The following is a 26,492-nucleotide window of genomic DNA, read 5'->3' as shown; positions in this document are numbered from 1 at the left end:
TATGCACAGCTGCATTTCCTCCCCCAGACCCAACTCCCGCATGCAACTTTGCAACTCACTCTCGGGCCCGCTGTCGGGGGCGGGCCTATTTATTCGGCCCGTTTGGCGGAAGGATCCCGCGCGTGGACGCAGTTGCGCTCAACCATCTCCGCCCCGCCCCGCCCCGCCCCGCGCCCTGGCCCCGCCCCCTCCCGCGCCCGGGCCCCGCCCCCTCCCGCGCGCCCTATGGCCCATAAAGAAGTCCCGGCCGGGCCGCTGCACTCCCCGCGCGCATCCGTGCGCCGCCCGAGGCTGTCTAAGGAGTCGGCGGCCATTTTGTTCTTCTCGTGGTTCCAGTGGGGAGAGAAGGAGGAAGCAGGGAGCGGGGCGGCAGGGGGGGGACCCGCCGCGGCTGCTGCCACCGCCGCCACCACCGCCTCTGCTCGTGGCGTGGGAAAGGAGGTGTGAGTCCCGGGCGCGAGCCGGCGGCGGCGCCGCTGCGGGAGGGTCGGCGGTGGGAAGGCGATGGCGGATTTAGACAAACTCAACATTGACAGCATCATCCAACGGCTGCTGGAAGGTAAGGGGGGCGGCGGGCGGCTGAAGGGGGAGGCGGGCCCGAGGGCGGCAGGCGGCCCCGGGGGCTCGAGGGAGGGGAGTTGGGAGGCCGGTTGGGCTTGCAGCACCGTGGGAAGTGAGCTTCTCGAGTTGGCCCACGGGCCGGGGGCTGCAGCTGGAGGGAGGCCAGCCTGGGATCCCCAACTTGTCGCCAGCCGCGGACCCTCCAGGCTCCACTCATTCATTGCACGAGGATGCAGGCTTTCTCCCGGCCGTGGAATTTGAAAACTCCGCTCCCCACCCCCATGTTTCCCGCCTCTACCCGTTTGCCCTCGCACACCAGACGGGTCTTTGGAGCGATTGTTGGGCTGGGGGCCCCAGTCCAGCCTCCTGGACGGCGTGCGCCGTACTGTGCGAGATGGACTTTTCGGTGCTCGTCCTCACGGAAGGCAGTTTGATGAGGGCGTGAGTTCCACCGGGTTTGGGGGCTCTTTTCCTGCTTGCTTTTATTTTTCGTGGTTCTGGGGTCTTGGGGGGCCCATTTCTTGTTGCTTGGTAACAAGCGTTCATGTCTCAAGAGGTGTGAGAACCTGTCTTCGCCTGCCCTCCAAATCCTTTTAAGTTATTCTAATCTTGGAGAGGTCTCCGCGCTCTTTTCCTGAACGTGCATCTGAACAGGAAGTCAGCAAGGCTGACGGTATCGTTATCTTTCCAATGTGCCAGGCTCTGTCCTGAGCACTTTGCGTCCATGAAATTATTACTGTAATAATTATAACTGGCGCTTCTAAAGGGCTTACTGTGTGTCAAGCATTCTTTGAGCACTTAACACAGATTTCATATTCTCCCACCCATTGCAAGATATTTGCATTTTTTTGTTGTTTTTGTTATTTTACAGAAGAAACTGAGATGAAGTCACTTAACCAAGGTCACACAGTTAGTGAGTTGGGTTTCAAACCCAGATAGCCGGGAGCTAGTAAAACTCGCTACAGACAACACTGAAGGAAGGGGGCCAGTGGTTTAGTAAAGGTTAATAGAAAGGTTTAAATTTCGGCTCATCTAAGACTGGTGAGGTGCCTGGCAATTGATTCATGTTGATGTGGGAGAGGGGCGAGGTTCAGCTTTTAAAGACGGAAGCTGAAATGAGCTGCTTTCAGATTCAAGGGCATGTCAACAGATGCTAACATCTTATCCAAGACTTTGTAAGAATTCAGTCATACCCCTTAACTTGGACACTTCATAATGGGAACTTGGCAGTTTTAACTGCTTTTTGCCTTTATTATAGTCCTAAAATATTACTGGACTATAAATGCTGTGAGTGGTGGAGTCGAGGGCATGACAGCTCTAGTGTTAGAATTTGCAGATCTTTTAAAGTAAGTTATTAAAATGAAACTCTGAAAATATCTCGTCCTTTTCTTAATCTGTGCATTCTTTCCTTTTATGCTGTCTTTAAAAAAAACACTAAATGTCATTAAGGACCCCTGAAATGCTCTTGAAATGTTATTGCAGGTGAAAACCTTGTGTTGTAGGTGAAAACCTTGTCATTCCTTTAATGTCAGGTATTTATATAAGAACCATATTTTTTCATGCTAGTTAATATAGTTCTTTATTTGAGGCAGCAGTTGGTCAGAAACTGATTAAAATAGTTTGCTGTAAGAAAAGAATTTTTTGTTAAATATTTTCTTTCTAAATTTTAAAATTCTGCTTATCTCTGCAGGGATATGTGTGGCTTTATTTCTCTGAGGAAACAGGAAAAGTTGGAATTTGCATGGATTAGAAACATTAGAATTTTAAATCTAATTAAATTAGAATTTTAAGATCATCTAAGACTTGCTAATTTAAGTTCTGGTTTGCCCATAACTGCCTCTGTATTCATAAATAGCTTTTGTTAATTTTAATCATTACAATCCTAATAAGTAGTTTGCCTAGTAAATAATGATAAATCTAAAATGAGATCATTGTTTCTTAATAGTTCCTCTTGTTTATATGGCACTTGAAAACCAGGTTTTCTTATATTTCTTTTTTTGCTGAAATTAATAAAGCAGTGCATTTTAATGCCTTGGGAATAGGCTAACTGCAAAGTATACTTAAATTTCCTTTTTTCTCGTGGGTGTTAAATTGGCAGAGAAACATTTGAAGATGATCCATTGAGGATATGTAGATATCTAAGTTAAATGATGTTGGTAATAAATTCTGTGCTTTACAAGTTTTTTATTTTAAAAAAATTAAATGTAATAATTTAAAATAGAAATGAGAGTCTGTGTTGCCCAGGCTGTTCTTAAACTCCTGGTTTCAAGCAATCCTCCCACCTCGGCCTCCCTGGGTTCTGGGGTTATAGTCATGAGCCACCATGCCCGGCCTGAATTTTGTGCTTTTCGTAATGCCCCCAAAACCTTTTTTTTTTTCCCCTTAAATGCTTTAAGATGTAAGTATATCTGAAAGTAGAGGCAATATGACTTTTGTGACCTTGGTAGACTTTTTCACGTGTTCAGAATTGATCTTTTAAGCTTGAGAGCAGTATAAGCTAGTTGAGAAGTAGCTCAGTAATAGTACTAAAAAGCTAACTGAAAAGTGAAGTCTTAAGAAAAACAGCATGTTGGTTTAGATCTTAGTCACTAACTTTGCAGTTCTTTTCTTTTCTGAACTCCTGAATGTTTCTGTAAGTAATGGCATCACCTCTGCAACCCACCATGGATGCTTTTATCCAAACTCTGCCTTGCTGATGATAAAACCTTAAGGTTGTTAACTCCTTAGTGTAACGGACAGTAAAACGGCATTTTGAGAGAAAATAAGCCAGCTGTTGATTTGGTCTGATGTATTGAAGAAAAGTGGGATTTGGGGCAGTTTTACTTTGTAAATGACCTCCTTCAAGGAGCCATGGAGGCTAGCATTTTTCTTGCACAGCAGGTGGTTGTAATACTTCACATCTTGGTTTGCAAGAAGCATCTTTGCTTTGAAGAAGGCCATTGTCAAACTGCAAGACCATGTCAGGTTCTGCAGAATTGCCTGACTTGTTTTATTGGTTTAAATACGACCTCTGCCCTGGCTCACAGAAAGTGCTTACACATTTAATCCTCTGATATATAAGGGTTGTTCTGAAGGTAGGGAGTGTTCAGATATTCTGAAACTCTAAGATTGTTTAAATAACCCATGTGTTCAACTTTTTGGTGCAGTATAAAATGTTCATATTCTGATGGTTAGCCGTCCCTGGTCCTAAAGATAATAAAGGACAAACATAATGGTTTAAAAAGGGGAAGCTTTCTTAATATGCTAACCAAAAAAACAAAAGTAATCTTTCCTAATGAACATCTGTAATTATTTAATTTTTTATTTTATTTTGGAGACAGTCTCACTCTGTCACCCAGGCTGGAGTGGAATCCCGGCTCACTGCAACCTCCACCTCCTAGGTTCAAGCGATTCTCGTACCTCAGCCTCCCAAGTAGCTGGGATTAACAGGCACACACCACCACGTGCAGCTACGTTTTTGTATTTTTAGTAGAGACGAGGTTTCTCCGTGTTGACCAGGCTGGTCTCGAACTTGTGACCTCAAGTGATCTGCCCACCTCAGACTCCCGAAGTGCTGGGATTACAGGCATGAGCCATGGTGCCCAGCCTGAAATTATTTGTTTACGGAAAAGGTAATTTTTACACTCACATCCAAGTTACCAATTTCTAATTCCCTCATTGATAAGAACTCTGGTGTTAGCCCTTGCCCTTCCTTCCCATCAGCATGTTGGTTGTATGCCCATTTCCTCTCCTAGGCAAGGCAGGAAAGCTCTGTTGGAGACAGATGATCTGCAGCTTGCAGGAGTTCTTTGTTAAATCACAGCATTCAAAAAGGATTACTCTCCTTGTGCCCGCAGTGCCCTCTTGCCTGTCAGTAGCAGGAGGCAGCAGTGAAATCTGACAGAATTGTGTGTGACATTGTTGTGCTTGGGGGGGATGTGACACGCAGGAGCAGAGCCCTGGGCATTCCTCCTCAGAACTGGGCAAATGGACATGAAGTTGTGGCCCAGCAGTGGTCAGCTGTGGAAATTAGTGAGGTGATTTGATGTCTTTGAAAGCACAGTCCAGCCGGGCCTGGGCATTCCTCCTCAGAACTGGGCAAATGGACATGAAGTTGTGGCCCAGCAGTGGTCAGCTGTGGAAATTAGTGAGGTGATTTGATGTCTTTGAAAGCACAGTCCAGCCGGGCGCGGTGGCTCAAGCCTGTAATCCCAGCACTTTGGGAGGCTGAGACGGGTGGATCACGAGGTCAGGAGATCGAGACCATCCTGGATAACACGGTGAAACCCCGTCTCTACTAAGAAATACAAAAAACTAGCCGGGCAAGGTGGCGGGCGCCTGTAGTCCCAGCTACTCGGGAGGCTGAGGCCGGAGAATGGCGTGAACCCGGGAGGCAGAGCTTGCAGTGAGCTGAGATCCGGCCACTGCACTCCAGCCTGGGCTACAGAGCAAGACTCCGTCTCAAAAAAAAAAAAAAAAAAAAAAAAAAAAAAAAAAAAAAAAAAAAAAAAAAAAAGAAAGCACAGTCCTATTATAACCTGTAACCTGTTGTGCAGAATCACAGTACCAGTCAGCCCACTTGACTAGGTGAGGATCTCTGATTGTGAAGCAGGGAAATTATTGGTATTATGTGGACTTCACCATTTAACTTAATTTACAATCGAGGCCATTAGTTGACCTTAGAGATTGAAATATGAAGGAGTTAATATTCTGGGTGTCAGTCGCTTTGTAGATAAAGAACTGGAAAGTCATTCAAGACCAAGAAGGAAAGATTTCATTTCCATGGAGCTTATGGAATTCCAGGACAGAGTTTGAGTTTACATTTTAAGGTCATACCTCTGTATCCAAAGCATCAAAAACAGATGATTTATTTATGGATCTTGGTGATTTGTCTGAACTCTCCAGCTTCCCCACTTCACTGGGGTTTACTGTCATCCCTCTTCTAGAAGGGAGTGGTTGTCACCGACAGTAAAGCTTACAGCAAATGAAAACTCAAAATGTAGGGTCAGATGTAGAGTCTACTCAGTGGTGTATTACCAAAATGTGTTCTTAGACTGTGGAAAATTGAAGTTTTTAATGGATTGGCTTTACTCTAGGTGTAGAAAACTCAAGATGCTTTATTGAGAACAGTGAACAGTGTTTTGCAGCTACATCCTATCTGTCTTGAAAAAAATGGTGTCACTTTTATTTATTTTTTACTGGGTTTCACTCTGTCCCCAGGCTGGAGACCTGAACTCCTGGGTTCAAGCGATTCTTCGTTCTCATCCTCCTGGCTAGCTCAATCTGCAGGCACACACCACCACACCTGGCTAATTTTTTTTTTCTTTTTCTTTTTTTCTTAAAGACGGGCGTTGCCTAGGCTGTTCTTGAACTCCTGGCCACAAGGGAGGCCTCAGCCTCCCAAAGTGTTGGGATTACAGGCGTGAGCCACAGCTCCCTGCCTTAGTGTCACTTTTCAATGCCCGAAGTATAACCCCATCAGTTAGGAAAGTCAGGATGGGGAGAGGGCAGGGTGTGGAAACAATTGTGATAATCAGAACGTGGAAGTCTTCCTGCTGGTGACTTTGCAGAGAAACTAAAGGATTCTTTTTTTTTTTTTTTTTTTGAACTTTTGTCACCCAGGCTGAAGTACAGTGGCAAGATCTTGGCTCACTGCAGCCTCCGCCACCCGAGTTCAAGCGATTCTTCTGCTTCAACCTCAGTTGTTGAGTAGCTGGGACTACAGGCACGTGCCACCATGCCCTGCTAATTTTTGTATTTTTAGTAAAGATGGGGTTTTACCATGTTGGCCAGGCTGGTCTCGAACTCCTGACCTCAGCTGATCCACCCACCTCGGCCTCCCAAAGTGCTGGGATTACAGGCATTAGACACCATGCCCGGCCCAAAGGATTCTTGATATACTTTTTGCAGAAAAGAACTCAGTTGTTTATGGGAATGCTTAATGTTGGAAATACTTACTTTTTGTTTTGATTTGAGTCTTATTTTCCTAAATCTGTCAAATATCATGAGGCTGTTGATTCACTGAAATGAATATGATGTGGCATATTGTTAAAATTATCACCTACTTTTTAACAGGATTATTTTAAAACAGCAAAATCTTCGTTGACTTATTTTTATACCACTCGTGCCTTTCTTGGGTTCTGAAACTTCATTAGAATTCAGCTAGGGCTTTTTTAGTGTGTGCTATTTCTTTAATATGTTTTTCTTTAAACAATTAAGGGGCATTTCTGTGGCAAGGAAAATACTTTTTTATTCCTCATAAATAATCTCAAACTTGTCTTAAATTTCCTTCCATAGTTTCCATCTTTGCTTTGCTTGTTGCCAGCAACTAACTTTCAAAAGTTGGTATTGCTTATGAGAAAGAGCTGGTGTTGTAAATAATCACCAATGCTATTTTATTTATTTTTTTGAGACAGGGTCTCACTCTGTGGCCCAGGCTGGAGTGCAGTGGTGTGGTCTCAACTCAGTGCGGCCTCTACCTCCCAGGCTCAAGTGATCCTCCCATCCTAGCCTCCCGGGTAGCTGGGACTATAGGCGCATGCCACCATGTCCAGCTATGTTTTGTATTTTCGGTAGAGACTGGATTTCACCATGTTGTCCAGGCTAGTCTCCAACTCCTGAGCTCAAGTGATCCTCCCACCTCGGCCTCCCAAAGTGCTGGGATTATAGGCCCGAGTCACTGCACCTGGCTGCTGTTCTTTTATAATTTAAATTTTTTACCAGTTTGTTTTCAATAAAAATGTGTGGAAGTTTTTATAATATGCTCATGCCAGTGATTTGCCAGAAAAATAGATCAGATACATTTCTACAGAGCAACCTTCGCTTTTAACAGTAATAATACATTTTCCTGAATCTCCCTTTCTAGCCAGATAAAGAAATATTGATACTTCTACTGAAGAGTCACATCCTTAGGTCGAATTTGGTGTTGCTTTTTTATTGTTGTTTTGAGACGGAATTTTTTTTTTTTTTTTTTGAGATGAGGTCTCATTCTTGTCCCCCAGGCTGGAGTTGATGGTGCCATCTGGGCTCACTGCAGCCTCCGCCTCCTGGGTACAAGTTCAAGTGATTCTTCTGCCTCGGCCTCCCAAGTAGCTGGGATTACAGGTTCCTGCCACCACGCCCGGCTGATTTTTGTATTTTTAGTGCAGACAGGATTTACCATGTTGGCCAGGCTGCTCTCGAACTCCTGACCTCAGGTGATCTGCCTGCCTTGGCCTCCTAAAGTGCTGGGATTACTGGCGTGAGCCACCACTCCCGACCGAAACAGAGTTTCTTTCTTGTTGCCCAGGATGGAGTGCAGTGGCACAATCTCGGCTCACTGCAACCTCCACTTCCCAGGTTCAAGTGATTCTCGTGCCTCAACCTCCTGTGTAGCTGGGATTACAGGCGTGTGCCACCATGCCCAGCTAATTTTTGTATTTTTAGTAGAGATGAGAGTTCACCATGTTGGCCACGCTGGTCTTGAACTCCTAACCTCAGGTCATCCACCCTCCTCAGCCTCCCAAAGTGATGGGATTACAGGCATGAGCCACCGCGCCCGGCCTTCTTTGGTTTTGAAGTTCAATGTAGAACAGATTCTTAATTGGGAGGGTGGTATGGTGGATGCACCAATAGATCTAGCATTGCGTCCTCGTGTCCTTAAGCTCTGTGACTTTGGACCAAGTCATTGTAAAATGGGAGATGACAGTGCCTGATTTCCTAGGATTGTTGACAGGATTGAATGGCAACATAAAGCCCTTAGTACAGTGCCTAGTGGATAAGTGCTCGGTAAATGTTAACTACAGTGAGTAAATAACTGTTTGATGGACATTGAAAGTAGTGAAGTGGGCTGGGCGCGGTGGCGCACACCTGTAATCCCAGCTACTTGGGAGACTGAGGCAGGAGAATCACTTGAACCCAGGAGGTGGAGGTTGCAGTGAGCCATAATCACGCACCACTGCACTCTAGCCTGGCAACAGAGTGAGACTTCATCTCAAAAAAAAAAAAAAGAAAGAAAAACATAGTGAAGTGAATTTGTATGCTTTTGGCTGATGTGGCAACTTTTTTTTTTTTTTTTTTTTTTTTTTTTTTTTGAGATGGAGTCTCACTCTGATGTCCAGGCTGGAGTGCAGTGGCACGATCTCAGCTCACTGCAACCTCCGCCTCCCAGGTTAAAGCAATTCTTCTGCCTCAGCCTCCACAGTAACTAGCCACCACGTCCAACCTGATATGACAACTTTTAAGAACTCTCCAATGTTCACTTGGACTGCCAAGCCCCATAAGCCGCATTTGAAATCTCTGTTAGACAATTCAACGTGAAAATTAAGAGTAATTCTAGATTTTCATACTTTGAAAAATACTCCAATAAAGCCTGGTAAGCAAAAGGCACTATTGTTTTGTAATTTTATAGCACAGAAACATGCTTTTTGCTGATCAAAAGTATATAGTCTGGGCTGGGCACAGTGGCTCCCACTTGTAATCCCAGTACTTTGGGCGCCGAGGCAGGCGGATCACCTGAGGTCGGGATTTCGAGACCAGCCTGACCAATATGGAGAAAACCTTCCGTCTCTACTAAAAATACAAAATTAGCTGGACATGGTGACACATGTTTGTAATCCCAGCTACTTGGGAAGCTGAGGCAGGATAATTGCTTGAACCTGGGAGGTGGAGGTTGTGGTGAACCGAGGTCATGCCATTGCACTCCAGCCTGGGCAACAAGAGTGAAACTCCGTCTCTAAATAAATAAATATATAGTCTGGAATGTGTGTTTAATTCTAGTGCCACCAGTCAACACTACTTAAAGATTTATCCAGATTTCAGTCATGCAACAGATTTTGAGCACCTACTGCTTGCTGGCTATGGCTTGTGTACGCTACAGAGCAGGGCTATTGCTGTGGGTTTTACTACAGTGGGTTTGCATTCTACCAGTGGGGCCAGATAAGCCGGCAGAAGCAAACTGGCAAGTATAAAACAAATACAAGCATGGTGGAGGTGGGGGTGGTGGGTAGTGACCTGATGTTGAGAGAGCCTTTCAAAAAGCATGCAGCAAGCTTGTGAGGGGAGAGGAGATGGATGAGAGAAGCTTTTCTCCAGGGTGAAGTGTGGTGTCTGTGGTGTCTAAAGGCTGAGCAGCTGTATAATAACTGATGGAAGACGGTTTTGGCAGTTTCTATCTTTATATAACTTTTTTCCTTCCGCTAATTGTAGGGAATTTAAGAAGCTTTCAGACCATGTTTGTTGATGTTTTTCATAAGCACCATTCTTTAAATATGAATCTTTGTTCTGAAAAAGCTGCATCTAGTCTTAATATGAAGAGTAATTTTTAAGTCCAGGTACAGTGGCTCATGCCTGTAATCCCAGCACTTTGGGGGAGCCAAAGCAAGAGGATCACTTGATCTTGGAAGGTTGAGGCTGCATTGAGCTAGGATCATGCACTCCAGCCTGGGTACCAGGCTTCTTCCAAAAAGAGGAAGAATTTTTAAATTGTTGGTAGTATTGCTTTTGCTTTTTACTGATCTCTGAATGTCCCCACCCAGAGGACAAACAGAGAAACAGAATAAAGGAGTTATGTTCAAAGGTGACAGTGGAGAGCTTCCAAAGCCAAAAAAAATTGTTAGCAACATTGATTTCATCTGATGGCATTGACTAAATACAATAGCATTCATAAAACAAAGCCTGCCATTATATGGTATGAGCCAATTATCACAGAAATATTCTCCTGGAAGACTTAAAGTCAGCTATTCATTCATAAGTGTGGGACTCTGCTGAAAAAAATTCACGTTGAAACCGGAAGCTTCTAGGATTTCTTTCCTAGCCAAAAATAAAGCTTCCTGCTGGGCATTGTGCCCAAGTTTTTGGTTAACTTGTGGTGAAATCACTAATGATTGGCATTTTCTGGCCAATGAAGCAGGGATCCCATCTTTCACAGGGAGTATTTCTTGAGTCCTAACTCTGTTATGTATGTCTAGAGAGAAAAAGAAAATCACTTATGGAAAAAACATTATTTGTTGCTCAGTTGCTATTTTATTAAATATGCATCTGTTTCATATCTTTCCTCGAAGACTATCATTACTATGCTTTTATTGCTTCTTGTTGTATAACATTTTTATCAGAATGAGACTTAGTTACATATTTTGGGGTCCAAAAGTGAACTTTATAACTGTAAAATTAAGGTACATTTAGCAGTTTAGTGCTACTTTATCTGTATCTAATGACTGTCCAATCTGTTATGACGAACAAAAACAGAAAATTTCTTTTTTTTTTTTTTTTTTTTTTTTTGAGACGGAGTCTCGCTCTGTAGCCCAGGCTGGAGTGCAGTGGCCGGATCTCAGCTCACTGCAAGCTCCGCCTCCCGGGTTCACGCCATTCTCCGGCCTCAGCCTCCCGAGTAGCTGGGACTACAGGCGCCCGCCACCTCGCCCGGCTAGTTTTTTGTATTTCTTAGTAGAGACGGGGTTTCACCGTGTTATCCAGGATGGTCTCGATCTCCTGACCTCGTGATCCGCCCGTCTCGGCCTCCCAAAGTGCTGGGATTACAGGCTTGAGCCACCGCGCCCAGCCAGAAAATTTCTTTCCCACAACTACCTACCTGCTGACAAGTGAGCTCTGTTGCAAAGTTTGTACTTTGGTAGAAGAACCCTAAGTGCTCTGGTGGTGTGGATGCCCCATGCTGTGCAGTGATTTCTTTCTCCCATTATTACCTTATCTGTTCAAATTATTAGGAAACGTGCTTTCTTACAGTATAGCACATGACTGACATCCTTTGCTACAGACGTGAGCATAAACACAAATGCAGGCCCAGAAATTGCATGGCAAAATAAGTACAACGAACCAACATTTTCTTTTTTTTTTTTTTTTTTTTTTTTTTGAGATGGAGTCTTGCTCTGTTGCCCAGGCTGGAGTGCAATGGCGCAATCTCCGCTCACCGCAACCTCTGCCTCCCTGGTTCAAGCGATTCTCCTGCCTCAGCTTCCCGAGTAGCTGGAATTACACGCATGTGCCACCACTCCCGACTAATTTTTGTTTGTTTTTTTTTTTTTTTTTTTTTTTTGAGACGGAGTCTCGCTCTGTCACCCAGGCTGGAGTGCAGTGGCCGGATCTCAGCTCACTGCAAGCTCCGCCTCCCAGGTTTACGCCATTCTCCTGCCTCAGCCTCCCAAGTAGCTGGGACTACAGGCGCCCGCCACCTCGCCCGGCTAGTTTTTTGTATTTTTTAGTAGAGACGGGGTTTCACCAGGTTAGCCAGGATGGTCTCGATCTCCTGACCTCGTGATCCGCCCGTCTCGGCCTCCCAAAGTGCTGGGATTACAGGCTTGAGCCACCGCGCCCGGCCAATTTTTGTATTTTTTAGTAGAGACGAGGTTTCACCATGCTAGCCAAGCTGGTCTCGAACTCCAACCTCAGGCGATCCACCCGCCTCAGCCTCCCAAAGGGCTGGGATTACAGGCATGAATCACCGCGCCCAGCCAACATTTTCGTAATGAAATGAAAACAACACAAACATTTTTTCATAGGTAAATTAAATCAGAGATTCTCAGGAGGAAATACCCATGGTCCCATGGTCCTCTGAAAAACACTGATGGGGAAGGTTCTGAGTATTTCCAATCCTGTTTCTTTTCTTTTCTTTTTTTTTTTTTTTTTTTTGAGACAGAGTCTCGCTGTGTCACCAGACTGGAGTGCAGTGGCGCAATCTTGGCTCACTGCAACCTCCGCCTCCCAGTTGAAGCAGTTCTCCTGCCTCAGCCTCCCGAGTAGCTGGGATTACAGGTGCACGCCGTGTTGGCCAGGATGGTCTCGATCTCTTGACCTCATTATCCGCCCGCCTCGGCCTCCCAATGTGCTGGGATTACAGGTGTGAGCCACTGTGCCCGGCCTCCAGTCCTGTTTCTAATAGCATTCGCAGAGACAGGATGGCCCCTTTTTTGGAATACTATAAAAGAAGTCTTACTTGATATCGAAGATACAATTAAATCTTGTCTAATATTTTAAGATTCTAATTAGACATTAAAACCATGTTTAGGCCGGGCGCGGTGGCTCAAGCCTGTAATCCCAGCACTTTGGGAGGCTGAGACGGGCGGATCACGAGGTCAGGAGATCGAGACCATCCTGGCTAACACGGTGAAACCCCATCTCTACTAAAAATACAAAAAACTAGCCGGGCGAGGTGGCGGGCGCCTGTAGTCCCAGCTACTCGGGAGGCTGAGGCAGGAGAATGGCGTAAACCTGGGAGGCGGAGCTTGCAGTGAGCTGAGATCCGGCCACTGCACTCCAGCCTGGGCGACAGAGCAAGACTCCGTCTCAAAAAATAATAATAATAAAAATAAATAAAACCATGGTTATTTTAAGTGTCCTGAAAATGAAGCAACTCAGAGAAAGCTAGTTAAACCATGTTTTTGCCCATTTATCTAAATCTTGTATTGTATTTTGTATTTTGGCTTCATTAGACTAATTGCGGTTTTTCTCCTCTGCAGTGAGAGGGTCCAAGCCTGGTAAGAACGTCCAGCTTCAGGAGAATGAAATCAGAGGACTGTGTTTAAAATCTCGTGAAATCTTTCTCAGTCAGCCTATCCTACTAGAACTTGAAGCACCACTCAAAATATGTGGTAAGTTTGGGGCACACAAGTTATCTTTGGTTACGCGATTGATTAACTGAGTCAAGAATATGTTGATGACCTTGTATTAGCTAGCAGAATCATTCTCCTGTTTGTGAATAGCTTGGAACTACTAAAAATTAAGTTAAATAGTAGCTTTAGAATAAATACCTCTAATGGACTTAGTTTACTTAGATATACTTCAGATTTTTAAAAAAAATATTTTGCTGAAGGAATAAACATTGCAGAAGAAAAAATGAAACTAAGAATGGAGAGCCAAGGAAAGGTCTGAACTACACAGATGTATAGGAATATGTTTTAAGTTTAAAGCAACACTGGTTATAACTAAAAGTAGAACTTCCTTGATGTTGATTTTGTGGTCCTGTTTTCTGCATAATGGAAGCAGATAATTTGTGTTTTAACTCAATGTAAAACTAAACTGTTTTCATTTGCGTAATATATTCTTATAGCATATTTGCATTGATAAAACTTTGTGTTCTTTTTTTTTTTTTTTTTTTTTTTTTTTTTTTTTTTGAGACTGAGTCTTGCTCTGTCGCCCAGGCTGGAGTGCAGTGGCCAGATCTCAGCTCACTGCAAGCTCCGCCTCCCGGGTTCACGCCATTCTCCTGCCTCAGCCTCCCAAGTAGCTGGGACTACAGGCGCCCGCCACCTCGCCCGGCTAGTTTTTTGTACTTTTTAGTAGAGACGGGGTTTCACCGTATTAACCAGGATGGTCTCGATCTCCTGACCTCGTGATCCGCCTGTCTCGGCCTCCCAAAGTGCTGGGATTATAGGCTTGAGCCACCGCGCCCGGCCATTTTTTTGTATTTTTTTAGTAGAGATGGGGTTTCACCGTGTAGATGGTCTCAATCTCCTGACCTCGTGATCCGCCCGTCTCGGCCTCCCAAAGTGCTGGGATTACGGGCTTGAGCCACCGCGCCCGGCCTGTGTTCATGTTTTTAAAAGTAAAATGTTCTTTGGCATTATCTAGCAGGGAGAAATTGAAAGCTAAATGCATTGATGGGTGGGGGATGGGGGTCGTGTGTATGTGCTTTGCTCAGACTGGGCCAAGGCTCGCTAAAAGTGCAGCAGTTCTGCTGACACAGTACCTAGAGACTGAGCTATCAGGGATCTGATATTGATCAGTCATCCTGAAAGGAATACCATGTTACTTGGCAAGAGGGCATGCCTGGACATAATAACCCTTTCCACAGAATAAATTCTTAATTAGTTGAATTTTGTGTGAGGTTCTGGACATACACATATACTTAAAAATTTTATTAAGTTCAATTGAACTAAATATGATGCCAGTTTGGAAATTACTTAGTGTCGACTGTCCAATTAAACTCTCATTACTAGAGGTCAATGCCATTGTACAATGAATTTTTAAAGAATTTCTTTCTAAAGCTTTGTTAGTGGATTGAGCTGTAAGTATGGGAACACTGTGTAACAAAATTCTTGCTTCTAGGTGACATCCATGGGCAATACTATGATTTGCTGCGACTTTTTGAGTACGGTGGTTTCCCGCCAGAAAGCAACTACCTGTTTCTTGGGGACTATGTGGACAGGGGAAAGCAGTCATTGGAGACGATCTGCCTCTTACTGGCCTACAAAATCAAATATCCTGAGAATTTTTTTCTTCTCAGAGGGAACCATGAATGTGCCAGCATCAACAGAATTTATGGATTTTATGATGAATGTAAGTACTTTTCTATATCTCAGGAAGTTATTGAAATTAAGATATTTATCATAAACAATTATCACATACTTCTGTTAGGAATTGTGAGAGTTTAGATGCAGTGGTATCATCTCTCATGTTTTCTATTTCATCAACTTGTTTTTAACTTAGCTTTTTAGGGGAGGTGGGGGAACAGAGTCTCACTCTGTTAACAGCCCAGGCTGGAGTGCAGTAGCACCATCTTAACCTCATTGCAACCTCTGCCTCCCAGGCTCAAGCGATCCCCCTGCCTCAGCCTCCCAGGTAGCTAGGACTGCAGACATGCATCACCACGCTCAGCTAATTCATGTATTTTTTTGAAGAGATGGGGTTTCACCTTGTTGCCCAAGCTGATCTGAAACTCGTGGACTCAAGGAATCTGCCCACCTAGGCCACTCAAAAGTCCTGGGATTACTGGTGTGAGCCATGGCGCCCAGCCAGTTTTTTCTCTCTTGGGTAGAAAAAGAACACTGCCGCTATAATAAAATAAGGTCTTGGATTCTTTTATGATGTGATGATCAGATTAGGAAATAATGATCATGGTAGTGGTTTCTTTAAGATGTAAATTGTTGTATTCACAGATAACTTAATTCTTGGTAGAAATCTGAGAACCATTCTAAATAGTTTTAAGCAACTTTATTATGTAATTTCATTCCATAAAATTAATCTGTTGAAAGTATACAATTCAGTGATTTGTAGTAAATTTATAGTTAACGCGACCATCTCACCGTAGCCCCCAGGCAACCACTAATCTACTTTTTGTCTTTGCTAGAGAACATTGCATGCAAATGGAATCTTGCAATGTGTAAATAATTAGTTTTTGAAATTATTATGGTTTTTCTCCTCTGGCATAACCGCACCCAGGAAGAATGGCAATAACTTTCCTAAAACTAAAATGTGCTGAACAAAGATTATTTTTACAGTATTTTACACATTTTGTGACTCATTTTGGATTGTTTATTTAAAGGTGCACTTTGATTTGACTATTGACAAAACACAGTTCTTAAAGCTTTGCAAATAGGCTGGGCGCAGTGGCTCACGCCTGTAATCCCAACACTTTGGGAGGCCACGGCAGGTGGATCATGAGGTCAAGAGATCGAGACCATCCTGGCCGACATGACGAAACCCTGTCTCTACTAAAAATACAAAAATTAGCCAGGCGTGGTGTCAGATGCCTGTAGTCCCAGCTACTTGGGAGACTGAGGCAGGAGAATCGCTTGAACCCGGGAGTCGGGTTCAGTGAGTCGAGATCACACCACTGTACTCCAGCCTGGGTGGCAGAGTGAGACTCCGTATCAAAAAAAAAAACTTTGAAAATAATCAGTTTGATAAAGGGTTTTACGTCAGAAAAGGTTTTGAATCTTTACCTTCACCTTCCTTTTGTGCTTATTTCTGCCAGGAGGGGTTTCAGGTTTGGAGTGAAGGGGTGGTTAAGGAACTTCAGGTAGTTGGCATTTGCTAATATGATTATAGGGAGATCAGCAAAGTGTTGTCCCTGTGGCCCTCCCCTAGACCACATCCTAACTTAGAGTCTCCAGATGTGTGTTTTTCCATCTCAATTCACATAGATGCAGTGAGCTAGCACATTTGTTAGAAGTGCATCCTAGAAAGATTATATTCACAGACTGAGCCCTTCTACTACCACCCTTTCCCACAACTGGATGTTTGCTTGGTCTGTGTCCTTGAGATCCAGCTGGTAAGATGAGGTGGCAGGAATGATCAGGGACAAAAATTCTGTGGGTTCTGGACTGACTGATACCATTGAACCTGTACAGGAAAGATATTCGATATTAACAGGGATTCTGTGTCAAAGAAGTACCAGTAAGCCAGTTACTACTCCTTAGGTAGTGAAATACAAGGCAGATGTGGTGGGTTTTTTTTGTTGTTGTTGTTTGTTTTTGAGACAGAGCCTTAAGCTGGAGTGCAGAGGTAGGATCATAGCTTACTACAACCTGTAATTTCTGGGCTCAAGCAATCCTTTCACCTCAGCCTCCCTAAGTGCTGGCATTACAGGCATGGGCCACCACACCCAGGCAACATTGTGTTTTGGATACTTATTCCAAGTGTTACTCTTGAGTTAAGAAAGGGTTCCTTTTACATAACTGTTAGCCCAGCAAATACTTTTCCTGTTTGCACTGATGAATTCAAATCCATTTGACCTCATTGTTGTGACTTCTATCCTAACGTAATGATACTAGCTGCATCAGTTTCAGTTTCTACTCAATGCAGAGGCCTTTAAAATGACTTAGAAGATCAGTGTCGGTTGGTATCAATTTCGACTCCTGTTTGATCATCAACACAGTTTATAGATCTTGTGTTCAAGCATCCTCTCTCCCATCAGGCAGATACAATTTGCCATCCAGTCTACTTGTGGGCATAAAAGTGCCCTTGACATAGGTGGCTTCTGGTTGAAGGCTTGCAGACATTTAGTATATATATTATATATATTAATTTTATTAAAATGAAAAGTTGTATTCAAATGTTGATTTTCATGGGACAATTTTAAAACCACTGCCTGTTTTCCAGGTACATAAGTACTTTATACTACCATTTCTTTTTTGTTTGTTTGTTTAAATTTTGCAAATGTGATGAAAAGGCTGAGGTATATGTTGTTGGGTAAAACAGGAGTGTTTGTTGATCCATTTCTGCTACCGGAGCTGTCTGATGTACAGTAATGGGAAACTGCATTACAGGTTATGGCTCAGAATCTTAGGATTTGGAAGCTAGACGATTACCCTGGTTAAACCTTTTGGGACCCAGATGTTCCTAGTGGTTTGAGGTGGCCTTAGGGAGGATATGAAGAGAGAAGAGAAAGAGACAGCCCCACGCTTCAAGTGCTGAGAGGCAAAAGGAGGAAGCAAACTGATTTTTCATGGAGAGGCCAGCAGAAATCGGCAAGAGAAGAAACTGGAGTTTGTGGCATAACTAAAGAATCAAAGGCTGGGCATGGTAGCTCATTCCTGTAATCCCAGTACTTTGGGAGGCCAAGGTGGGTGGATCACTTGAGGTCAGGAGTTCAAGACCAGTCTGACCAACATGGTGAAAACCCATCTCTACTAAAAATACAAAAATTAGGTGTGGTGGTGCACGCCTGTAGTCCCAGCTACTTAGGAGATTGAGGCAGAAGAATCCCTGGAACTCGGGAGGCTGTGGTTGCAGTGAGCCGAGATCACATTGCTTTACTCCACCTGGGTGACGGAGTGAGACCCCACCTCAAAAAAAAAAAAATATCCAAAAGTGAAGCTGACCTTGGGGAAAGAGGAAGTCACTATCACTGGGGGGCTAAGGCAGCAGCCCTGTTCTTATAATACGGGTTAAGTATTCCTTACCTGGAATGCTTGGGACTAGAAGTGTTGCAGGTTTCAGAGTTTTGTGTTTTGTTTTGTTTTGTTTTAATTTTGGAATATTTGTGTTATAATTACTGGTTAAACATCCCTAATCCAAAAATCTGAAATCCAGAATGCTCCAGTGAGCATTTCCTTTGAGCATCATGTGAGTGCTCAAAAAGTTTCAAATTTTGGAGCATCTTGGATTAAGGATACTCATCTTGTGGTGGTGGTGGTGGTTAGTAGTAGTATTGCTGTTGGACATGGGAGGTGGTGTTTTTGCAGATTGCCCATCAGCCTTTCGTAAGGAGGAGTTTGTTGGTTTTTTTTTTTTTTTTTTTTTTTTTTTTTTTTTTTTTTTTTTTTTTAGATGGAGTTTCATTCACTCTTGTTGCCCAGGCTGGAGTGCAATGGTGCGATCTTGGCTTACTGCAACCTCTGCCTCCCAGGTTCAAGCAGTTTTCCTGCCTCAGCCTCCTCAGCCTGGCGGGAGGAGTTTGTTGAACTTTCAGAACCCCTCCAGTGAAGGAGTTAGTAGCCTCTAAAGAAATGCGCAACAGGGTGACCCACAGAGTTAGACCCAGTCATTGAGAAACCAGAAATTACTAGGAGAAAAGATAACACTCTTCTCTGCAGAGAGAAGGCAAACATTTGTTGAATTTACATTACATTTCAAGCCCTGTGCTAAACTCCCTAGACTGCTTGATTTGCATTACAGGGTGGGAAGTGTGGTTCAGGTCAGTTGTTTGGGCTGGCCCTAACTCTCAAAGGAGAGGTACAGGTTTAAACCTTTCGATGTCCCTGTAGTCCCCAGGAAGAGACTAAGGACAAACTCTTGGTTTGGTTTGGTTTGGTTTGGTTTGTTTTTTGAGATGGAGTTTCGCTCTTGTTGCCCAGGCCGGAGTGCAATGGCACAATCAAGGCTCACCACAATCTCCGCCTCCTGGGTTCAAACGATTCTCCTGCCTCAGCCTCCCAAGTAGTTGGGATTACAGGCATGCACCACCACACCCAGCTAATTTTTGTATTTTTAGTAAAGAAGGGATTTCTCCATCTTGGTCAGGCTGGTCTCAAACTCCCAACCGCAGATGATCTGCCCGCCTTGACCTCCCAAAGAGCTGGGATTACAGATGTGAGCCACCCCGCCTGGCCAAACTGTTGGTTTTTAAAGATTGTGCTTAGTATAGTAAGGTACAGGAAACAAAGGCATCTGGACAATTGGACAGTCCTCAACCAATCCAGATAAATTTGTTCTTGCAAGGTATGTGAGTAGGTTTTAAACTCAGAACATCAGTTTCCTGTAGAAACAGTGCATAGTGGCATATTTCTGTCAGAACTGCACTCTGACTCCAGAATGTGTGGATGCCTGTGCTGGTGAGAGAACGTGACCACCCTGTGACATCAGGCCTGTGGGAGCATGTGGAGTCTGTGCAGTGTTGGAAACAAATGCCCTGTAGTGCCTGTGAGAGGCACCACTGCCGTGTGATCATTGTGCCTCCTGCTAGAGCACTGAGGCCTGGGGATCCTCTGGTATCTGTAGGTTGTTGAGGGGAGTACATGGGGGATGGGTGCTAACTCAGGCTTCCTCAGAAGGAAGGTCGTAATGCCACATGGTGTAAGTTCGTAATCGCCTTAAGAATTAGGGAACTAGCTGCGGTGAGATTGGACAAAGCATACTGGATTTCAGACAGAATTGATGCTACCAGATAATTCCTGGGATTTGATGGCAATCCTTAATCATTATCAAATCTGGAATTCTGGTTTCATACTTCTATGGAATTTAAAAAGATTTCATGTGAAAATGTAAGTCATTGCTTTTAGATCAGATGTGTCTCTCCTAAACCCCTTCCCTCCAGGAGAGTCTTTCTTTAAAGAGATGGGGTGTCACTATGTTGCCCAAGCTGTTCTTGAACTCCTGGGCTCAAGCGATCCTCCTACCTCAGCCTCCCGAAGTGCTGGGGTTACAGGTCTGACCCACACGCCCAGCTCTTATTTTAAAAGAGTGTTAAAATAAGACGGTTTTATTAAGATTCTTAATAAAAACATAGTTTCGTTTGCTTAAAAAGCACCCAGAATCTTGCTTTGGGGGAAGTTAATCCTGAGAGAATGAGCCTACGGAACAGTAATACTCTCTTTTTAATCACAGGTAAAAGAAGATACAACATTAAACTATGGAAAACTTTCACAGACTGTTTTAACTGTTTACCGATAGCAGCCATCGTGGATGAGAAGATATTCTGCTGTCATGGAGGTAGTTGGGCTGATTTTTGTTCCAAATAGGTTTTGATCCCTTCCAAAGGATGAACACTTTAACATTTGTGAGTTACCATTAGGATGACTTCCTCTGACAGAACACTCTCCTTTGTTGATGTGTTGCATTGCATTGTCACTCCGATACAGCCAGGATTACTTGGATAAAAATCTTAAGGAACTGATTTATTACAGGGAATTCTAGACTCTGTAAATTAGGATTGAAAATAGAGCAGAAAATGTTTATTTTTATTTTATTTTTTGTAAGGATGAGTTCTCACCATGTTGCCCAGGCTGGTCACAAATTCCTGGGCTCAAACAATCCTCTTGCCTTAGACTTCCAAAGTAGTGGGATTACAGGCGTGAGCCACCGTGCCCGGCTCGGAAAAGTATTTTTAACTATAAAATAAACAATATGTAATTTGCTGTGCCAGGGATCCTCTAGAACACTGAAGAGGTGAATAGTTTTTGCCTTGTTTGTTTTTTATCCTCTCAGAACTTTCTCTGACTTGGATTTTAAAAGTTATTTTGGCCAGGCATAGTAATTCGCATCTGTAATTCCAGCACTTTTGAGAGGCCAAGGTGGGAGGATTGCTTGATGCCATGAATATGAGAACAGCCTGTAACATATCGAGACCCCTGTCATTAGAAAAAGTGTTAAAAATTAGCCAGGTGTAATGGTGCACACTTGTAGCTGTAGCTATTTGGGAGGCTGAGGCGGGAGGATCACTTGAGCCCAGGGGTTTAAGGCTGCAGTGAGCTATGATCGCACCACTGCACTCCAGCCTAGGCAACAGAGGAAGACCCTATCTCTAAAAATATATACATGCATATTTTATAAGCTATTTTTCTTTGCTCAGTGGTTGTGCTTTCTATAATGTAATTAAAATAGTAATTGCAAAGATAATTTCTTTTCATGTATGGTGTGAAATTAATCAGCCATCAAAAAGCCAACATAATGTCTTTTATCTCTGTGCTTCTATACTTACACAGGTTTTGTTAGAGTTGGATACATGGTTTTTAACTCTTATAATATGCATCCCATATTGTAACTCGATACAATAAGCTCTTGTAGATTTTAATGGTCTATGAATAGTGCAGATTTCCTAGAGAACTACCTCTCACTGAGCATCCTTATCTTCTCAGCTCAGTCATTATAAGCCATCAATCGTAACATCGCTCATTATTGTCATCAACTGGGGAAGCCCGTAGAAGAGTTTTTTAAATCACTGGATTTTATTTTACAGTGTTCTGTATAATATAACTGCCTCCATGTACTGTTTAAACCTGCAGCACCCCATGCATTACTGCATATAATTCTAGTGTGTATCCAGTTGTCCTTTTTCTGTGTGTGTGTGTTTTTTTTTCTTTTAACCAAAAGTAAATAAAATATAATCCGATTTCAGTTTTTGTGTCAGGATTATTGAATCTCTCTGTAGACAAATGGAACTTTTGAAGGGGTAATATCCTTTTAAAAGTTTTGCTTTCTTCATTTTTCTTTTCCTCATTGAATAGGTTTATCACCAGATCTTCAATCTATGGAGCAGATTCGGCGAATTATGCGACCAACTGATGTACCAGATCAAGGTCTTCTTTGTGATCTTTTGTGGTCTGACCCCGATAAAGATGTCTTAGGCTGGGGTGAAAATGACAGAGGAGTGTCCTTCACATTTGGTGCAGAAGTGGTTGCAAAATTTCTCCATAAGCATGATTTGGATCTTATATGTAGAGCCCATCAGGTATTGATTTTGAATTTTACATGTACACTTAAGAGCATGTGTGTGAGCACAGATTCTCCTTGTTGATTTTGGTGGGTAGGTATTGCTTATTTATACAAAGTGTTTCTGGAACACAAGATATCAGGCTCAATGGGAAACTGAAACGTGGTTTTACTTACCTAATATTTGCACCTATTTATACTGAAAAAATTTTCTCTCGAAGGTGGTTGAAGATGGATATGAATTTTTTGCAAAGAGGCAGTTGGTCACTCTGTTTTCTGCGCCCAATTATTGTGGAGAGTTTGACAATGCAGGTGCCATGATGAGTGTGGATGAAACACTAATGTGTTCTTTTCAGGTAGAGCATGCTTTCAACATTATTTCCTTTTACTATGTTTGCACTTTGCTGGTTGAAAAATATAATTGCCACTTTTTGCCTAGTGTTCATTTATGCTAAGTAGGCTGTTTCTATTTTCCCTTAACCAGTGTGTGTTATAGTTGAATAATGTGTGGATCCCTTGTAAAAGAAAAAATTAATTATGGCACCTTTTCCCAGTGTTTAATTATGATTTTTTTGCATTGCATATTGGCTCCTTATGCTTATGGCTGTTTTACTGTAGATCTAAAACCATAATGACAATGTAATGTTCAGCTAAAATTAAATCACCACTTGCATGTGAAAAGTACTGAGTGCCTCGTGCTATGTGTTTACTTAGTTCTGCCCTCTAGTCTAATTTCCACAAAACTTCTGTTAATGTACCACGACATCATTTGGCCTTCAGTTGGCACAAAAGCATTATTTAGAATCTGCCTCAGCCTTTTTCTCATTTGCAAGTTTTTTGTTGTTGTTGTTGTTGTTGTTTTTTACCAATTGTCAGAGAACTTGCAGCTTTCAAAATTCCAAAGATTGTGCAAGAATCCCCTGCAGGTTGGAGAAACACTTTTGTAAAGAACTTTCTCCCCTATATCAGAAGGAATAGCTAAAGATATTACCAGTACTCAGAGACAAAATAATTTGTCCAGATCATAGATTTTTATCTTGTCATCATAGCCTTAATTACTAAATGTTTACATGTCAACTTAGCTTGTGTTAATATGCTAGGGAGGCTTTTACAGTTGTTGGGGCAGTTGTAAATGTCATCTGAACAAAAGATCTGAATGAAATGTAAGGACTCTTTAAGATTTGGGGTTGAGTATATTTCCTAAATGAACTGTCTTTTGAATCTCTCCAGATTTTAAAGCCTGCAGAGAAAAAGAAGCCAAATGCCACGAGACCTGTAACGCCTCCAAGGGGTATGATCACAAAGCAAGCAAAGAAATAGATGTCATTTTGACACTGCCTAGTTGGGACTTGTAACATAGAGTATATAACCTTCATTTTTAAGACTGTAATGTGTACTGGTCAGCTTGCTCAGATAGATCTGTGTTTGTGGGGGCCCTTCCTTCCGTTTTTGATTTAGTGAATGGCATTTGCTGGTTATAACAGCGAATGAGAGACTCTTCACTCCAAAAAGAAAAGTGTTTTGTTTTTTAATTCTCTCTTCCTTTTGCAAACAATTTTAATGATGGTGTTAAAGCTGTACACCCCAGGACAGTTTATCCTGTCTAAGGAGTAAGTGTACAGTTGATCTTTTTAAATTCAGTACAACCCATAATCATGTAAATGCTCGTTTTCTTTAGGACATAAAGAGAGCCCTAGGGTGCTCCAAATCTGTACATGTTCTTGTCATAAAATGCATACTGTTGATACAAACCACTGTGAACATTTTTTATTTGATAATTTTGTTTCAAAGGGATTGCTTTTTCCTCTCATTGTCTTGTTATGTACAAACTAGTTTTTATAGCTATCAACATTAGGAGTAACTTTCAACCTTGCCAGCATCACTGGTATGATGTATATTTAATTAAAGCACACTTTTCCCCTACCGTATACTTAAAATGACGATTAAAGCCATTCTTTTAAATATTTGTGACTCTTTCCTAAAGCCAAAGTTTCTGTTGAATTACGTTTTGGCACACCCCTAAGTACAAGGTGGTATGGTTGTGTACACATGCTGCCTTCTCGGGGATTCAAAAACAGGTTTTTGATTTTGAATAGCAATTAGTGATATAGTGCTGTTTAAGCTACTAATGATTAAAGGTAATAACATTTTGTACAATTTCCATATAGTCTATTCATTAAGTAATCTTTTTACAGTTGCATCAGGCCTGAACCCGTCCATTCAGAAAGCTTCAAATTATAGAAACAATACTGTTCTATACGAGTGACCGATTATGCTTTCTTTGGCCTACATTCTTTATTCTGCGGTGAAGTTGAGGCTTATAAGTTAAAACAAAGGAACTAACTTACTGTCCACCAGTTTATACAGAACTCACAGTATCTATGACTTTTTTTAAACTAAGATCTGTTAAAAAAGAAATCTGTTTCAGCAGATGACCGTGTACAATACCATGTGGTGAAAATGAATTCAGACTTATTAAATGATGAACTTGTTAAATCCTCTCAGTGTCTATTTATCAGCACAATACACACAGGAGAACTGTTGATGGCATATTGAATAGATTTTCCTGAATAAATTGCTCTGGAAACCACATGGTTGCATTTTGGTTTTGTCTTCTTTCATATAGTCTGTTTTCCAAAGATGGATTATAATACAGATACTAATACTCTGAGTTGTAACCTGGAGACAGCTATTCATGTAACAGAGTGATGAGGTGGAATGATCCTCCTCCTCTACCGTTTGGGGAGATGGGGATTAATCTGTCTGTGTCCATAGTTTTCTTACTGTCTGGTTCTCTTGAACCTAGTGGCGAATTTGAAAGCAGCTCACTTCATTATTCTGAGTCAGCCACCTATATTTTCATGCACAGTTCTTTGATCTCTTCCCCCTTCCCTGTTTTATATGGAACACAGTATCACGTCATATTTTGTCATAAGTATATATCTTAATTTCTCAGAGGTACGCTAAAAATGAGTGAAGAGCATGTCATTTGGAAAGCTTTTTTTTTCTGTTACAAAGTGGTCTCCCTGAGGGCATTGGCAGAGGACCTAGTGAGGAACTGTTTGAAGGACACAGAACAGCACAGGGCCGTGGACTCCCCTCTGCTAACAGGCTCCGGTCCTGAGGCATCTGCACCCTGCCCTGCTCCCATCAAAGAGGGAAGGGGGACCTCATGACCTTCCTGCTCCACATTGACAATATCCAAACTTGTGCTGTTTCACTTTTATGTAATACTCTCCCAGACTTCTTTGACCATAGGAGAAAAAAATGAACAATAATTGTGTCAAAGGCAAATTCTGCCCATCTTTATATCCTGAACGTTAATGAATTGACACTAGGATTTCAAAATGCTATGAAGTTGTAAAATTGAGCTGCTGTACTTGGATTATATCATTATTGGAGTGTGGTATCTGGCTCAAAATTTTCTTAAGGAACATTGATTGGTCAAGTAGAAGACAAGATTAGTCTTTGGACCTGAGATCCTTAGGAGAGACTCAATTTGAAATCTGTGTGACAGTAGAACTTGAGGTGTGTGTGATAACCCAAGTCCTGGCCCCTCCTACCTAATTTGAGTGAGTGACCTGAATGCTGAGCCACTGTTCCTAGCTATGAAACGTCCATAGCAGTAGCTGTCTCACATTTGTGAATGTTGAGTGAAATTGTGTGGTGTCTTTAGAATGCTCAACTCGGTGGTATTTGCTTAAATGTTTGCTTTTTGTTGCCTTATCGATCCCAGTTCTTTCGTGTCTTTGCACATCTTGGTTGGCTGAGTTTGAAGTGTCACCTGCCTTTGCTTTGCGGCCCTCTTATGACCTGATACCAAGCCATGGATAGCTAAATATGTCTGAGCATTTACTGCATAAGGGAATAGCGTCATAGATGTTTCCAGCATACACAAAAGAAAGAACTAGGAAAGAGGAAGTTGTCATTATTAGTGTGATACTATTCTAGTAAATGGTTGTTTTATTTTTGTCAAGTATTCCTGATCACAAGATGACAGCATACAGAAAGGCAGGTGATAGGCATCCTTAGTTGCTCAGTCATCTATGTAATACCCTCCCATTGAAATCGCTGATTTGGTACACAAATTAGGCCTGCCCACGTCTAGCTGCAGTGGACGGCACAGATGCTCACATACAAGCCTTGTTCTTGAAGTACCTTGATTTAAGGCCAGAGTTCTCAAGTAACATGCATAAATGGGATATGGAGCACAGGGACTAGGAAAAAATTACTGAGTGCTGAGCCATGAAGAAGGCACAGAATTTAAACTGATGGAAAGGAATATCAGTCACGTTTCTCAATGTGGGACTGTGATGAGAGTTTGCAAGGGAATTCAGTTTGCTGGGAAGTGAAGATAAAAGCTATGAAGT

The 26,492-nt window shown here is 42.5% G+C and overlaps 4 protein-coding genes across 4 annotated transcripts in view; 3 read left to right on the top strand and 1 right to left on the bottom strand.

Moving 5' to 3' along the window:
* Nucleotides 1-26,492, top strand: part of GPN3 (GPN-loop GTPase 3) — a 637,401-nt gene that overhangs the window by 338,113 nt on the left and 272,796 nt on the right. The gene's annotated exons all lie outside the window — the stretch shown is intronic.
* VPS29 (VPS29 retromer complex component) overlaps nucleotides 1-26,492 on the top strand; it is a 444,410-nt gene that overhangs the window by 184,677 nt on the left and 233,241 nt on the right. The window lies entirely within an intron of this gene.
* LOC126931527 (peptidyl-prolyl cis-trans isomerase NIMA-interacting 4-like) overlaps nucleotides 1-26,492 on the bottom strand; it is a 773,797-nt gene that overhangs the window by 531,702 nt on the left and 215,603 nt on the right. The window lies entirely within an intron of this gene.
* PPP1CC (protein phosphatase 1 catalytic subunit gamma) lies at nucleotides 170-24,712 on the top strand. Its single transcript, XM_050749851.1, has 8 exons — nucleotides 170-559; nucleotides 12,990-13,121; nucleotides 14,578-14,808; nucleotides 20,299-20,403; nucleotides 21,918-22,141; nucleotides 22,344-22,478; nucleotides 23,353-23,413; nucleotides 24,318-24,712. The coding sequence occupies exons 1-8, from the start codon at nucleotides 505-507 to the stop codon at nucleotides 24,386-24,388; spliced, it is 1,014 nt and encodes a 337-aa protein (XP_050605808.1). The 5' UTR covers nucleotides 170-504; the 3' UTR covers nucleotides 24,389-24,712.

This window comes from Macaca thibetana, chromosome 11 (genome assembly GCF_024542745.1).
Source record: "Macaca thibetana thibetana isolate TM-01 chromosome 11, ASM2454274v1, whole genome shotgun sequence".
Classification (NCBI taxonomy): domain Eukaryota; kingdom Metazoa; phylum Chordata; class Mammalia; order Primates; family Cercopithecidae; genus Macaca; species Macaca thibetana.
The sequence above is the reverse complement of the archived record's forward strand: the minus strand, read 5'-3'. Positions and strand labels throughout refer to the sequence as shown.

Excerpts from the sequence above, each read along its gene's own strand:
- PPP1CC (XM_050749851.1), top strand. The coding sequence starts at position 505 with ATGGCGGATTTAGACAAACTCAACATTGACAGCATCATCCAACGGCTG. Across the intron at positions 13,122-14,577 it reads AGCACCACTCAAAATATGTG|GTGACATCCATGGGCAATAC; the intron begins GTAAGTTTGGGG and ends TCTTGCTTCTAG. Across the intron at positions 23,414-24,317 it reads ACCTGTAACGCCTCCAAGGG|TTGCATCAGGCCTGAACCCG; the intron begins GTATGATCACAA and ends ATCTTTTTACAG.